The sequence below is a fragment of the Pelodiscus sinensis genome, chromosome Z, assembly GCF_052426305.1.
Source record: "Pelodiscus sinensis isolate ZL-2025 chromosome Z, ASM5242630v1, whole genome shotgun sequence".
Classification (NCBI taxonomy): domain Eukaryota; kingdom Metazoa; phylum Chordata; order Testudines; family Trionychidae; genus Pelodiscus; species Pelodiscus sinensis.
Window position 1 is genome coordinate 35,497,501 of NC_143085.1, and position 15,727 is coordinate 35,513,227.

The window sequence follows — 15,727 nt, forward strand, 5'->3', positions numbered from 1 at the left end:
TAACCAAGAAACAAGTCCAACCAGACACAAGCAAGTGGCTTTTAGCGAGCACATTCGACACAAGCGCTGCAGAGATCACTACAAGGGCACAGCGCCACACATACTAATGACTGGCACTAGCTTGCACCTGTGAGAAATGGGTAGGCTGGCAGAAATACCACTGCCCAGGGAGCAGATCCTAGCTGAGCACTGGGACTATGGCATCAAAGGGACCATGTTCCTCCCTCTTGCCTCTCCATATCCTTCCCTCTGAGTGTGTTTGCTCCCTGCAATCCTAGCCCCTTAAATATGACTTCCACAGCGAACATCTCAGAGAAGATTCAAATCCACAGCAAACAGTTCCAAATATTTCCAACAAAAATGTCAGAATTGTGGATCTTTTCTTTTTATTATTTTTTTTAAAGTACCATTAAAATAAATGTGGCTCAGTAGATACCTGAGCACTGAAAATGATACAAACAGGAACACAAAATCTCTCCAGCACTTTGTGAAGAGTAACAAAGCATCAGAAGGAAAAAGGCTCCCAGGCCACGGCCAGGTGTTTTTCTGGATTGGCCCAGAGAGAAGCTGGGTTGTGAGGCTGGGACAGACAGATGCCCCGAGCTAGGGATGGCTGATATTTTCCAAAACTTGGGATTAAATTTTGCTTTCAGAAATTCCAAACGTTGAAACAATTTTTGGACAAAACTTGCTCAAAAAGTGCTCCCTTTTTCCCAGTCAGCAGGTAAAAATAATTGAAATTAAAACATCAGTTCACAATTCTGCCCCCTCTCTGTATCTCCCAGCCACCTCTTCCCTAACCCTGTCTGGCACCCCCGCAGAGCCCCTGATGGACAAGTGGCAGCGTGAGTAGACATTCTGCCAGTATGGGACGGGGGCAGTGATCCCTGTAAACTGAGCACTTGGGCAGCCACCCGGGAGAGATTCAGATGCCACATAGCTGATTAGTGGAGGGCTCACAGCTGGGACAATGTGCTGCTACTGTTGGTGCACATCCATAAAAGCCTCAGTGCACACAACAAAATTTATTCCACACAATGATGGGGGAAAACGAGGGAACTTTGGACGGGAGCAATGTACTCACTCTGCGATCTTCTTCCGCCGGCGCTTGTTCTCGTTGGGGCGCTGGTGGTAAGTGCCATAATCGAAGAGCGAGTCCATAGGAGCTTTCTTGGGTCCTGGGACGACAGAGGACTCATAGATGGTGGACTCCAGCAGGTCCATGGGGTTAGGCATGCCCTTTTTGAAGGCCCCATGGAATTTCATACGCAGGTTTTGCTGCTTGCTGTCCCCTGAGCCGGGGGGAAGCCGGGCCGCCTCAGCGGGTGAGGGGACATCCTCATTCTCAAACAGGTTGGCCAGAGACGAGAGGGGGAAAGTGTCGTTCTGAGAGGAGCCCTCTTCGCTTGGGGCCTCGCTGGCCTCCCCGACGTGGAGTTGGGGGGGGTCATCGGAGTCTGCCATGCCGTCTGCTGTGGAAGGGCCCCGGCTGCCGCCTGTGTGCCTGGAAGAGAAGGGGTGCGAGAGAGCATGAGAAACAACAAGAGGGGTGGGGAGGATGAATGTGTGCAGTTTGCACTTGCAGATGGGTGGGGCTGTGAAAGAGGCAACTAGCCCTCCCAGCCAGAGACAGCATCAACACTAGAGATGCACAGAGCCAGGCCAGACCCCCCTGCTGGGGCAGGAATTCCAGGCCCCTCGGCTGGACACTTGAGTGGCCCCAAAGGAGAATGAGATCTCCTGGGGGTGGGGACATAGATCAGATCAACGCAACCCCTTCTAGAGCAGCATAACATAGCAAACAGGGTGAGCAGCACGCATCAGATCGCTGGGCCCTGCTCCCATCACATCCTTGCCTTGCTGGGACTTTGCACAGCTTCTGGGCCTCACTGGCAGGAGGGATCCATCCTACCTACCCTGCTCCCAGGTTCCACCCGTGGCTCCTAGTCAGGAGGACTCCCTGCTTCATGCTCAGGGAGATCACAGGCTCCCTGTGTCTCACCTTCCCCGCCCAGACAGTAACTGCGCTTCCCCTGTGCTCCTGGGGGGCTGGGGCAGACAGGCAGGCAGCTACCAAGCCTGCGTCCTGATGCCCTCTGATCTGCAGAGCTGCGCGGGCTCCAATCGGCTGCCGGCTTCGTGTTTCAAGGAGTTGCTGTAATGACGGAGGGCGAGCCCCACCACAGGCCTGCCGTTCCCAGATGTGGTTTGGTTGGGACCAGCCCAGTGCTGGGGAGAGAACAGGCTCTTCTTTCTCCATCCCTATAAATACGACCAAACCCCCTCCAGTAAACACCAAGGGCCTGGCTAAAAGCAACGAGGCCATGGATCCCAGGACAGCAGGAGAGAGGCCGCCCTGGCCCAGCAGGCTGGCATTGTGCCATTTGCAGGAGCCCTCAGATCAGAGGACAGGCATCCGGGTGACCCTTAAGGGCCCAGTTCCCATCTCACGCTAGTTTTACACCAGTGCTGCTCTGCTGACATCAATGGCGACATTCCCAGCTTTCCCAAGTGTACTAGGGTGTACTAGGCTGTACTAGGCTCCCCAGGCCCAATTCATGGTCATCCTGCCCCCTCGTGCGGACAGTTACACCAGGGCCGAGGGGGGTCAGAGGCTGCACACAGAAACCATGGCACAACTGAGAGCCAATGGGGAATCTGTTCCACTCAGACCCTGAGATGGAGACGTGCCCCGGGGTGAGGGAAGGGAGCTGAATGAGGGCTTCATGGCAGGGGAGGGGCCTGAGCATGGCTCGCCCAGCAGTGGGAATTCAAATCCGCATTCCTGATTTATTTGGGTGCACAGGAAAATTTGCAAAAGAAATAAGCAGCAGGCAGCAAGTTGTAAGCCGTGGCCAGCTCTGGGAGTGTGGCTGACAGATTCTCAAAGCTCTGGGATGACAGAAAAAGCAGCCTGGGACCATGTCATTTTCTGCTTGGTTGCAGCTTTGCCTAACAAACCCTAATGTGGGGCTTTGCTTTCCAGGCCTTGGATGGAGAACATGCTTCTAATTATGTAGCATGTCATTACTAGAGAGCTAGCAGGTTTCAATGGCACAGCAATCCTGCTGCCGCGTCATCAGAAATTCAGCCTCTCCCCTCTGGCCCCACGGATGTCTGGAATCATCCCAGCCCATGGGCGGCAACTCTCTTCCCTCCCGGACTGGGGCAGCACATGGGCCCCATGTGGCCTGGGGAGATGGTGCGGGTTGAGGAGACAGGAAACAGCAAGGAGAACAGAGCCGGAGTGTGATCACCCTCGAGCGCCATTTGTCCCGCCTGAAGCAGCTTCATCCACTGCAGGCTCAGAGTCTCCTCTTCCCTTTGAAAGCCCAGCCCAGCACCGAACCCACCCCAGGATCCTCCTGCTCCTCTCTCCAGGGTCAACCATGCCAAACCATGCCATCCTCCTAGTGGCCCCTTGCGGCTCCTTCCACATCGCCCTGTTCATCTCCCTCTTGAGGGCACATCTGACTCCAAGGAGTGACCCCGCCTCACCTTTGCCTCTGTGGGGCTCGTCTGGATAGGGCAGACTCCTCCCCGGGCGGGGGGGGGGGGGGGGGGTTTGGAGTGTCACTCAGCTGGGTCCTAGGCTTTGCAGCCCCCTGGCCAAGCATGAGACACTGAGCAGGCCTTATGGAGCTGGGGGCATGGCTTGTAGAGAGGGCCTTTTCATTCCTAGGGGGAAAAGTGTCATTATCCCCATTATACAGATAGGAAACTGAGGCTAGAGAGGGGGCATGGCTAGTCCAAGGTTGCTACTGATGGAGCCAAGATTAGAGCCCGGGGTCCTGGCTTCTCGTCCAATATCTAGTCCTGCATCCCCTCCTCTCACCCAGAGAAATCAGAGATGGGCACAACCATTCTGGAGTCTGAAGGGAGGAGCAAACAGGCCAAACCCTCAGTGCTGGGCAAGTCCCAGGTAGTTTTCTGGCCCACTTCCCTTCCTGTGCTGTGCTGGGTGGGCCAGCGAGGGGTGAGCTGAACCCCAAGTCGTGCCCCAGCTGGCCCAGTAATACGGGGTCTCCAACCCACCTTTGCAGAGGCAAGAGCTGATCCCCGGCAGACAGAAAGCCCCAGAGGGTGTCTCAGCACTGCTGGGCACTGGCTGGAGCCATGCAGCATCCGGCGCTCTGCACACGTCAGTCTCAAAGAGCAGCGCCCCTATAGCCTGCCCCAAAACCCAAAGTTAGGCTGGGGGGGCAGAACCCAAAGCTCCAGGGCCTGTGAGCTGGGCTCTGAATGACTCTCCCCACCCTCCGTCTGCCTCCCCGCTCACTCACACAGAGATGTCTCCAATTTGGGATCCCTGACATTTCCTCAAGTTTATCATCCCCATGGTAATTGAGCTCCCCAGCAATGGCACCAGGCAATGTTCCTGCTAATGTTTTCCATTCACATGCAGATTTTTTCCATCCATGTGTGGAATACATTTTGTAAAGATGCACTGAGGCATGAGAGACTGTGCACCACCAGGAGAAACACAAACCTGCAAGCACCCTGCTAATCACCTGGGCAGCACTGGAATCTCTCCTGAGCAGCTGCACAAGCACTCAGCTTGCAGGAAACAGTGGCGCCAGGGCCTTTACACAAGATTTTCCTCCCAGGCAATTGACACTAGCCTCTTGCAGGCAGTTTCCCACTGATGCCTCTCCAGCGATGGAGTAAAAGGATACTGGTGCAGCCAGAGCACCGCCAGGTCGGCTGGACTTGCTGGGAGTGGGGTCAAACACCACAGGCATGGACATAGTAATGTGTCTGTGCAATGCTGGGAGAGCCCAGTGTAGACACTGCATAAGACGGGGTGGGCACGATATCTGGCCCACCAAGCCTTTCAATCTGGCCTACAGCCCACCCCATTGGACCCACAGGCAGGGAGCAGCCCCAGGACTCCAAGCAACTGGCTGCTCCATCTGCCTCTCTGCACGGGAGGCAGGAGGAAGTTTTGTGCCCTGCAAACTCCCTCCTTTACCCAGACTCCTCAGACCTCATACCCTCTCCTGTACTCCTATCCCCCAGCTCCCTTCTGCACACAGCCTCCATCCCAGACCCTACAGCCTCTCCATAGAAAAGTGGAACCAAAATGTTGTAGTGGTCCCTCATTAAACATTATTGCCTGCCCAACCCTCGCCTAAGAGAACAGATCTCCAGCTTCCACTAAAGATTAATAAATAGCACATTGCTCTTCACTAATGCTTCTCATCCATCAGTCTCAAAGCCAGCCGCTATCACTAGCCCTCCTTTGCTGAGTGGGAAACCAAGGCACAGAGACGAGCAGCGGGTAGGCCAGAACCAGCACTAGAACCCAGCTCTGCCAGAAATGTCTCCTTCGTGGCTGGAAAGGCAGCAGCTGGCACAGCCTCTGTAAGGCCCCAGGAGATGAAGGGTAAAAATTAGCTTGTGCCATCAGGCTAAGCTCTCTCCGGTTCCCTCTGGTGTAGCATGCAAACTTCCTGCCTGACAAATTCCACACGTGACTGCTAACATAGCTCAGCCACAGCTTTAACCCTCTGGTGAACACAGAGCCCTCTGTAGATGTGTGGGTATTCAGGATATCAACAATGGGGCAGATTTTCAATGGGTCCAGTGAGTGCCAAGCCTCCATTTCCTGCTGACTTTTACTGGCAGTTATGTACCTCACTTCTCAAGGGCCCTTTGAAAATCCCACACAAAGCATCTAGATTGTCATTCAAAAAGCATAACAGAAAACCAACCCCCACCTCCACCCTGAGAGGCAAAGCTAATACTCAACAGCCCTCATCTCTTCAAATTTCCAGCCCAGGGCAAGACCAGTAACCATGGACCCTCCAGCCACTACTCCAAGAGACATATTCTCTAGCACAGCAACGACCAGAAGCATAAAAGCAGCCCTAGGCAGCCCTCCCGGGAACTAGGCAGAGCTGCTCCAGAAGGGAGTTCCCCTGCCAAGAGCTGCCCTGTCCTGGCCAAATGTAAATGCCAGGCTCTACCAAATTCGTAGCCATGCCAAACGTATCACGGACCATGATATCAGGTGTGCTTTTGCCCTATGCTGTACAGATTCCAATGTGTCTCCAATTGGGGGTCCTGGCCCAAAAGGGAGTTGCAGGGGGATCACAAGGTTATATTAACCTGCTCTGGGTTGCCACCCTTACTTCTGTGCTGTTTTCAGAGCTGGGCAACTGGAGAGCAGTGGTTGTAATGCTGGCTGGGTGCCCAGCTCTGAAGGCAGTGTCCTGCCAGCAGCAGTGCAGAAGTGAGGGTGGCAGTGCCAAGTCACCCTTACTTCTGTACTGCTGCTTTCAGAGCTGGGTGGCTGGAGAGAGGTGGCTGCTGACTGAAGGCCCCGCTCTGCAGGCAACAACACAGAAGAAAGACTAGCCACATCATACCAACCCACCCTAACTTATGCACAGCTGCTGGTGGTAGCTCTGCCTTCAGAGCTGGATTCCTGGCCAGCAGCCACCGCTGTCCAGCTGCCCAGCTCTGAAGCCAGCAGTAAGGGTAGCAATACTGTACTGCAACCCCCATACAATAACCTTGTGACACTACACACACACACACAATTACTTTTTGAGTCAGGATCCCCACAATTACAACACTGAAAATTCTGATTTAAATTTCTGAAATCGTTGACTACTTTTACAATCCAAGGACCAGGAAATTGACCAAAATGGAGCATGAATTTAGTAGGGCCCTAGACATAGGGCAGAAAGCAACAGCCTAAGTGCTCAGAGGTTAGGCCATGTCCAGCTTTCAGCATGCATGCCTCCAGACATAGCCTCCTGGCAGTAGCCTGGAAACTGCGGGCACTCCAAGGGTTAATTTAAACATACAGTACAATGCCATGGCAGCTTAATCTCCTGAGCATCTCTGTGGGGGCAGGAGGTGAGGGGGCTTCCTGCTGCCTGGATCCTACCTGCCAGCAGAGCCAGCTGCCTGCCATGGTCAGTGACATTCCTGGGAACAAAGACAACTTCCCCTCATTTTGTAAGGAGAGAATCCTAACCCATCGGCCTTAGGCCAGGAGCTCCCTGCCGCACTCCTTAAGGGGTTCGGGGGCTCTGCACAGTGAGGGATTTGTGTCATTCTTCTCAGCATCTCTCACTGGGCAGCTGATGGGGGGCTCTGAGCTCCCATGGACCTCCCTGAAAGGTCTGGCTTTCACAAGGATGTGACCCGTGCTGCCAGCTCCCATGGTCTCTTCCCCAGCTGAGGCTGGGGGAGGCTCACCTCCTGAGGAAGAACAGCCCATCAGGCTACCTGCACAAGGCAACCCAGAGCTCCCCCTCACCTCAAGGTTTCAGGTAGGGGGAGGAGGAGAATGTTCAGACAGAGCCTGGCCCAGTGGGACTCTGGTCTCACGGCACACAGCGTATGTAGAGGGCAGAGCTGCCCAGAGCACTTACAGGTCAGGGGAGAACAAGATACACGGCGGGAGGAGCAGACGGGAGGGCTGGGGGGCAAGAGGACAGCAGGGATGGAGGACGGGTGGGAGGGGGACACGGCATTAAGGAATGGCAATGCTGGGTTTGGGAGGAAGCTGGAAGCTCTGTGCCATTGGGCCCCGCAGCAGGGCCTAGAACCACTGTACACTGGCCATGATGGCGCCCATGGCTGCAGAGAGGGGACTCAACGATCACAGCACAGCGCTTGTTTTCACCCCATGAGCCCGGGGCTAATCTCATGATTTGGTTTTTCACTATGCACAGGGGGCCTGGCCCATTACTTCTGATAGTAAGTGCTCTGTGGCAGCAGAAATTGCTGCTCCCCCCAGGGAGGAGAGAGGGTGGTGCACGCAGAGGGCAACAGGTTAAACTCAGCAGCACTAAACCTGCCTCCCGGTCACATAGTCTCCGGGCCTGGCAAGAGGAGAAGGCTGGTGCACGATGGTTAATGGCTGGGCATAAGGGAAAAATCCTATCACGGCAGAAGAGTCTGTGCCTGCCAAAATCGTGCCAAGCCCCAGGGCTGGATCTTGGTACATCTCTAAATGAGGCCAATAAGAACAGGCCCTGCCAGCTGACTAACAACAGCCAGTACCCTGCCCCCATGGTGGACTCATCATCCACCTTACAAAGGATCCCGCACCCTCCTCCCCACTCTAAGGAGAGCTGCAGCCAGCTAGCCAGTCTTTGACAGAGGTGGGCCTGGTCCCCAGGATCCTACGGCTCAGTCCTGAGCCCTAGCCACTGGCCCGCACTGCCCTCTCCTCCTCGTCGCTCACCACAATTACAAAGAGACACTAAAACCATCCCAGAAAAGTGCCTGAAATGCCCTGGGAGAAGAGTCCCGGTGTCATGCTGGAAGCCTGGTGACACAGGGTGGCAAGAGGCAGGTGGGAGGTGGGGTGACCGCTCAGGAGGTGAGGGGCAGCCGTAGGAATCTCTGCACCTTTATGGCCCTCTCCTGATCCCAGGGAAGCCAATGGCATTTCCCTGGGGGAGCCGGGCAGGGTCACTGCAGGCTGCCACACGCGGGCCACGACTCCAGCTCTCTCCCAGGGAACTGGCCCCTTCCTGGACACCTGGAAGAACCACTGCTTGTTGCCCCAAGCACTCAGTGCGAGCTGGGGACTGATGGCTGTGAGTTAGCTGGGACCCAGATCTCCCCACTGCCCCAGGGTAAGATGGCATGGGGGAGGGGATAGGAGGCTCTATTTCCTTTTACTCTTTTGCTCCTTTATGGCTCCTCAAAGCCTGGCCTGACTGGAAGAGGCCAGGCCAGAACCAGGCAGATTCCCCAGCCCCAGAAACCCTGCAATGACCCTTTGTTTTCTGAACCGCGGAGCCAGACTTTTGTGAGCAAAGGCCTCTCCAGTCAGTCTGGAGCTGGTGAAAGTCCTGTGCACTCCCATGCATGGCTGCTTACCCTCTGCACATTCCTGCTGGTGTGCCAGGGGCATGCAAACCGAGAGACGCCACCTGACTCCGCATCCCTGGGACAAGGTGCTCCAAGACCCCACATGCCTCATCGGTGACACTTTGCAGCCCACCCCCAGAAGATTTCATCCCGACGTGGCATCCTGACGGCATGACCTGAGGCCAGACGCAGCAGTGCCATGCATCTCCAGGACCCCTGAGGCCAGCGATGCACAGACCGAGGTGTGCAAGGGGCTTGTTAATGTGTCTTCTGAGGCTCTTTGCAGCACATGATATTTAAAATACTGGGCAACTTAATTATTAACCACCCTAAGCTATTAACCAATCAGGATGCTTTTTAAAAATTAACCAATTAAGTTATTAACTTATTTGCTGTGAAAATTACACACCCGCAGTATTTGGCCTGTGGGCTGGACTCGAGTACATGAGACAATGAATTCCCACAAAGTGGCTCCTTGGGGTGATGCTTGCAGCTCGCTTAGCCCTCAATGTAAGGCAGTCCCAGCATCCTGTCATGTCCTGTGACCCTGCTGGCACACCTGACCTACGTGACTCCTTTGCTGCATGTCTTAGGTCTGGGGCCGGCAGGAGATAGTGATCTGTGTGCTGTGTGCTAGGGCCAGAGGCCTCAGTGCTCACAGCTCAGTGTGAGGTTTAACAAGCTGTCTCCAGCAGCACTGACCCTACATTGCCCTTCTCAGTTTCCTCTGTCTTCTCCCACGCAGTGGGAGGAGGGGCAGGGATGCCAACTCAGCCTTGATTATTTAATCACAGTTTATAACCTTCCCGCACCCCAGAACAGGTACCATACATCCCGTTGGTACAGCCCTGCATGGACACAAAATTGATACCCGCATCTGCAACCATAGCTGCAAAAATGAGCTGCGGCGATCCTCACTGACATCCGCGGACGCAGATACCTGTGGATATAGAGCAGATACCCACAGATTTGCAGGGCTCTACCCATTATAGATTGAAACTCTCTAGTCTAGCGATAACATCTGTGGTCCGGCATGATTTCAGTTAGCCAGATGTCCACTTATTGTGAATGTGGCCAAGTTTCCTGCAGTCCTATAAAGTTTGTTTACAGAACCCAGCCCTGGCTCTCAGTGTTCTGTGCAGTTATTTAGCTCTAATTTACCCCTCAATACCTCCTAGGAATCCAGTAAGCAGTGGTAGTGTTGGTAATGCTGCTAGACAATACTAATCTCCCATGCTCTGGCAAATTCTCTGGATCAGTGGCCGGTCAGTCCCACAGGTGCCAGACTAGAGAGGTTCAGCCTGTAGTACCATCAGGTATCAGAGCTGCATCACTCCCAAGGGTGAACACATCACATCAGTATAGACATCCCTGTCAGGGACCCTAAGGCCTCTTCTCCAGCACTGAGGTCATGGCTAAGATACGTTCTACACAAAAGCTGGTGCACTGGGATGCCAGCAAGGGGATGTGACCTGCCCAGAAGCAGCAGAGCAGAGGCGGCATGAGACTGGAGATCGCTCTATGGCCAGGAAGGCCTGGAAAGAGTCACATGGGAGCTTCAGGGTGGGGCAATCGCAAACAGCCAGTCACATCTGGCATGTCCTACCTCTGCACCAGCGTCGTCCCCTCACCTATTCGCTAGCAGCACAGGCTGTGTTTGCCAGGCATGGGGCTCTCTGCTGGCAGCACATGCTACAGCCAGGGAGCCGCCCTGGGAGAGCAAGGCTGTTCTCAATAAACCCCGCTGTGAAAAGAACCCAGGGTTGGATGGGCTAAGAGAAGAGGGGCTCCACAGAGGACCTGACTGTGTTTGGTTGGGAGCGCTGCAGTGCAAGAATGAATGCTGCTGGCTTTGGAGTGAGCACAGCGGGACTGGACCAATCATGACAGTGGGGTGCTGAGAGACACTATAACACACACTGCAAACCCTGTGTATGATGGACACCCCTTTATACCAGGGAGTTTGGCAGCACCCCTAGCATCCCTGTTCCAGCCCCTGGGGGAGAATGAAGCAGACGTGTAGGAGCGGGGATGAGTCGGACCGTTCAAGGGTCAGGAGAAGGAAGGAGGACTAGATGCAAGAAGAAAAGCATGCATCAGAGGCAGGCAGAAGGCACCACGCTGGTAGAAGAGCAGGAGTTCACCACAAACAATTTCAAAGACCGTCCAGAGTCCAGTTAAAGTCCCACTAAGGGCTCAACCCCTCACGGGCACAGGGCAACACTGAGAGCAAGCGAGGCCACTCTGTCAAAGAGAGGGAGAGTCTCACCTGGAGATACCCTCTCCCTGCCGAGGACCAAGATGTTGATTTCACACAGTCAGACCCACAGGGCGCACTGACCACAGCTATCAATTGGCAGCAAGCTCAAGGCTGACTGGCCTGGACAGGCATGAGCCTCTTAACCCAGTAATAGCTCAGGCAGAGCAGCAGTTCTGTTCCGTGCGTGGATGAGAAAGCTTTTATGTTCCAGTGCATTAAGCCCAGAAAGCCCTGGGCTGGAGACCACTTATAAATATTTATTACTTCGGCAAGTGCTTCCTCTCTCTTCTAAAGGTGGCACTCCTGACTTGGGAGGAACCGATCCCACAGAGCTATGTCATCCCAATCAGGCCAGAGAGCTCGTCACGTCCCTGCTGCACCCCAGCCTCGAGGGAGCCACGGCAGGCTGGAAATAGAGCCAGATGGCCCCTCTGTGTGCCTGGTGGGTGGCGGGACCACAGGGCAGTGTTTGTGGTGTCTGATGTGATCCCGTTCTGCTGTAAGTGTGCCGCTTGTTCCACCCAGGCTGATGGCAGAACGGCAGGAGGGCAGGGAGCTCCATTCTGGGTGTTTAGTCTCTGGCCATTTTCCTGGCTTCCTTGCGGAGTGAACATGGGGAGGAGATTCAGCGACGAACGACATTTACAGGGGCTGGGTGGATCTGCAGGTTGTGACTATACGTTTTCCTTGGCCATTCACAGCCCTTGCCCCACAGCAATACAGCTCCCTTGGCTTTCCCCTGTCCCACTGACTCTGGCCTATTCTCCTGGACTTGATGTACTGCACCCTAGAAGGATGGGAACCCGACCAGAGCCAAAGGCAAAGATTTTGGTTGCAGCCTTGCTAAGTATTACAGGTTCCCTAGGCCACTGGTTGCCATTTGACCCCCGATGAGCCTGCTGCAGTCACCATGAGCACTGTTTTTAGGGGTCAGCCCTGTGCTCTATCTGAATTCACCGGGTGGCCCTTCGCCACCATTGCCAACACATCTGCACTACAACCACACACCCACAGCTGGCCCATGTCAGCTGACTTGGGTTCAGTGGGGTCGGCTATAAAATTCCAGTGTACTCGTTCCGGCTTGGGTGAGAGCTGGGGTTCTGGGACCCCGGGGGGGATGCCAGAGCCGGGCGCCAACCAGCCAGCATTTCTCCCTTGTGATTGTGTAGCTCCATGAGCCCGTGTGAGTGGGTCCTGGCGGGAGGAAGTGATTGGCCCAAAGCCACAGTGAGTCACACCAAGTGCCGAGACGCCAGTTCTCCAAAATCCCAGCCCTTTGGTTTAACCATAGTTCCCCTTGTTGTTCATTACTTTGTAGATCAGTTGCCATGTGTCAGAGGATGGGCTATCACAATGCCTTCTGTGATCCCCTGCGCCCAGGCCAATTCCCAGCTGGGATCCATTCCACCCACCAAAAATCCCCCTGCAGATTCATTTGCACTTAGGATTCCACCAGAAGACTCCAGCTCTTGGAATACCTTGAGCAGCACTTGAAATGTGGGCTTAGAAACATGCTCCTGGATAGGCTAGAAGTTGGTGTTTCACTTACACTGACCTAATCCACAAAAGGAGAAAAACAACTAAACAGCGTCACTAGGTGGGAACTTGGCTTTTCCTTCCCAGCCCACCGTCACTGTCGGCTCCTGAATGGTTCTCTTCCTCTCTGTCTGCTGCCAGGAAAACTAGGCACAGGAAAGAATGAGAATCCAGACTTGGGCAAACAAGCACAGCTGTGTTTAGGCTAAGCACAGCCACTACTGCTCAAGAGATCAGAGAGTGGCAGGTCAGGCCCACAAATTGTGGGGGTATTTTAAAAAAGTTCCTCGGCCCTAATCTCAGTACAAATGTTTTATGAAACACTGGCCTGGTTTTCAGTAGCAACCATGTTTTTATGGGAATTTCCATACGCGCTCCCCGGGGGTTTGCACCCCAGTAATGAAGCCTATTAAATGCACTGGCCAATGTGGCCGGTATGGAACAAAGGTGGAGCCAACAGGACTGTTTCCATGCAGCGGCGTGAAGTGAGTCATAGCCGGGCAAGATGGAAAAGGCAGGCAGCTTGGTAAGTGCCGGTGGCGCACTTAGGCACATCACACCAGGAGGAAGTTTGCTTTGGAAATGGTGGGATGTTATAACTGGCCTCCTTGAGCGTCGAAGCCCCAACAAGCCAAGAGACGGACACTGGGCTGCCTGATGAGGTGATGGCCGGCAGAAGAATTGGATTACGTCGAGCTGTTTATTTGACTTTTTTTTTCCAGATTTCCCCACCCTGCAGGCCATCCTGTTTTCTTAAGCCCCAGTTTGTCAGCTACGGGCTCCAGGCCTGGGCACAGGGTAAGCAACCGCCTGTGTGCTCTCGGCTGATGCCTCGGTTCTGCCAAAACACTGCACAGAGCTGCACTGTGCTCACTGGCCACCTGACACCCCATGGAGAGGGCATAGGGTCCATCCTGTGGCCACAGCCCTTTCCAGCTAACGTCCACTGTGCTGCTCCCCACCCATAACGGCTTCCTGCCAGACCTCCTCAGCCAGCCAGCCGATGCAGTCTTTCCCCCACAGATCTTCTACATCCCCCATCAGCTCCCCCAGCCGATGCAGTCAGGCCTGGCCAGGAGACCTCCCTGGAAAGCCCAGGAAGTGGGTGGCTCATGTCCCTCTGAACTAATGCCCCGGTGCTACTGTCCTTCACGTGAGACATGAGTCCTTGCCCTGGCGGGTGTTAAGCATCCTCTCGCCCTCTCTTTCCGAGGGCAGGGAGGGGGGTTAAGCCCAGCATCAAAGCTAAAGTCCACTTAGGGGGATGACATGCCAGCTCCCTATGCTCCCCCTGATGTTCATACGGATTCCTCCTCGCTTCCTGTGTGCCAGCCCACATGCAGCTGCCTTTGCAGCAGAAATCCCGTGTATTAGAGCCCGTCTGCAGCAGGCTTTGGGATCTTTGCGGATAAAGGGTGCCACAGAAACATGGCCCCCATCGATGGGAAGCCCAGACAACATCCTGCCGTCGAGAGTGCTCCGGTAGCAGAACATTCCAGCGGCCAGGAGGAGCCAGCCTGCGTCCCAGCCCAACCACACCTGATGCTGTATCAGTTCTGTGAACCAGCCTCAGGCCTCTAACTCCATAGCAACTGGGTTGGGGGGCCCTGGGCAAGGTGGGGACAGGTGTCTGTGCGCCCAGAAGGGGCAGAGCCTCAGGTGCAAGGACTGTTCCCTCCACTCTGTCCCCCCCATGTTGTGCCCTCAGCCCTGAGAGCCACCTAACCCCCCCCCCCAGCCACACACACACTTTCCTCTTTGCCCCCTTTTCTCCCCATCATTTGGTCTGTCTCTGGGTATCACTTTGGGCAGCCAACACCTCCTCCACCCCATCGCAGCACACCCCTGTCACACATCGACCCACATAAAAGGCACTGAATGCAGATGGTGGCCAGCCCACACTGGAGGGCTTGGGCTCCTGTCTTTCCCCCACAGATCTTCTACATCCCCCATCAGTCAGTCGCCCTCCATCTCTGCAGAGTCCCCCATTTTCCTTGCTCTGATTTCCTTTCCTTTGGTTACAGTTTGCTCCTGCCCAGCCGCTCTGTGAAGGAAGCTGATGGTCTTAGTCCGCTTCCTGCTGAGACACTTGGCCACATCCCTCAAGTCACCACCACAACTTGCGGTAAATCCGGTCCATGGGGTTGCCATGGTATCAATACCCCCGCAGGTGTCCGACTGTGACATAGGCCAGCGCTGCCGTTAGGAGACCAAATAGCAGAAATGGTTCTCTCCCATCTGCCTTCAGCTAGGAGCCTGTGACCTCTCCCCAGACAGGGTTACAATCCCCTCTGCATAGTGGCATTTGGGAACCACAGCTGCCCACATGCTGGGCCGGGCACCTGTCACACCTCTGCCCTGCAATCTGCTCTCAATTCCAGTCCATCCCCCGGTGCCCTGGAGCAGGGATGTTCTGACCTATGTAGCTCAGGCTGTGGGAATCCCTGAAATCCCTTCTCTGCCCCTGACATCAGGGCAGTTGGGAGCCGTAAGGAAGGGCTCCGGAGGCTCTTGCTATCCGTTAGGAAATCTCAGCTCTGCAGCTCAGAGCTCGTCCAGGGGGTCGACAGACTTGCTGGGCCCCTGGGCAAGGAGGGGATGGCTCTGTGATCCCAGAAGGGGTGGGACTTTGGGCAGAAGGAGCAGGGCAGCAACTGCACCAAGAAGCCCCAGGTCCTTTACAATCACCAGGCCCCAGAGCAGTTGCCCCCTTTGCTTCCCTCATGTAGCAAACCTGCTGCTTGTTGACCATCAGGTCACACTCAAGGCCTGTTTATTTGCCCAGACTTTTGAGAGAGGAAATGCTGGGTGGGCTCGGACATTCTGTTTCCCTTGGGGGCTGGGACTGATGTCCTGGAGGGCTGCCGTTTGCATGGGAACACGGCTCCAAAGAGCCAGACTGAGCCATGCATCCTCCAGATCCAACCAGGCAGCAGCGATTCTAACACCTCCACATCTCAGGCTATGCAGGTTTGTCCCTGAGACCAAGCCTGAAAGGGGGCGAATGCCAAGGGAGCCAAGCCACACACCAGGCAGACTCCAGTTTTGGATCCCGAGCTACAAAAACATGCATTCGTGGTCAGCACCCAG

General features: G+C 54.9%; 1 protein-coding gene across 1 annotated transcript in view; it reads right to left on the reverse strand.

Moving 5' to 3' along the window:
* TRPV4 (transient receptor potential cation channel subfamily V member 4) overlaps positions 1-15,727 on the reverse strand; it is a 47,150-nt gene that overhangs the window by 27,561 nt on the left and 3,862 nt on the right. The window contains exon 2 of the mRNA XM_075898842.2: positions 1,085-1,504. Within this exon, the coding sequence (XP_075754957.1) occupies positions 1,085-1,464 (380 nt within the window). The 5' untranslated portion in view covers positions 1,465-1,504. The remainder of the gene's footprint in view (positions 1-1,084; positions 1,505-15,727) is intronic.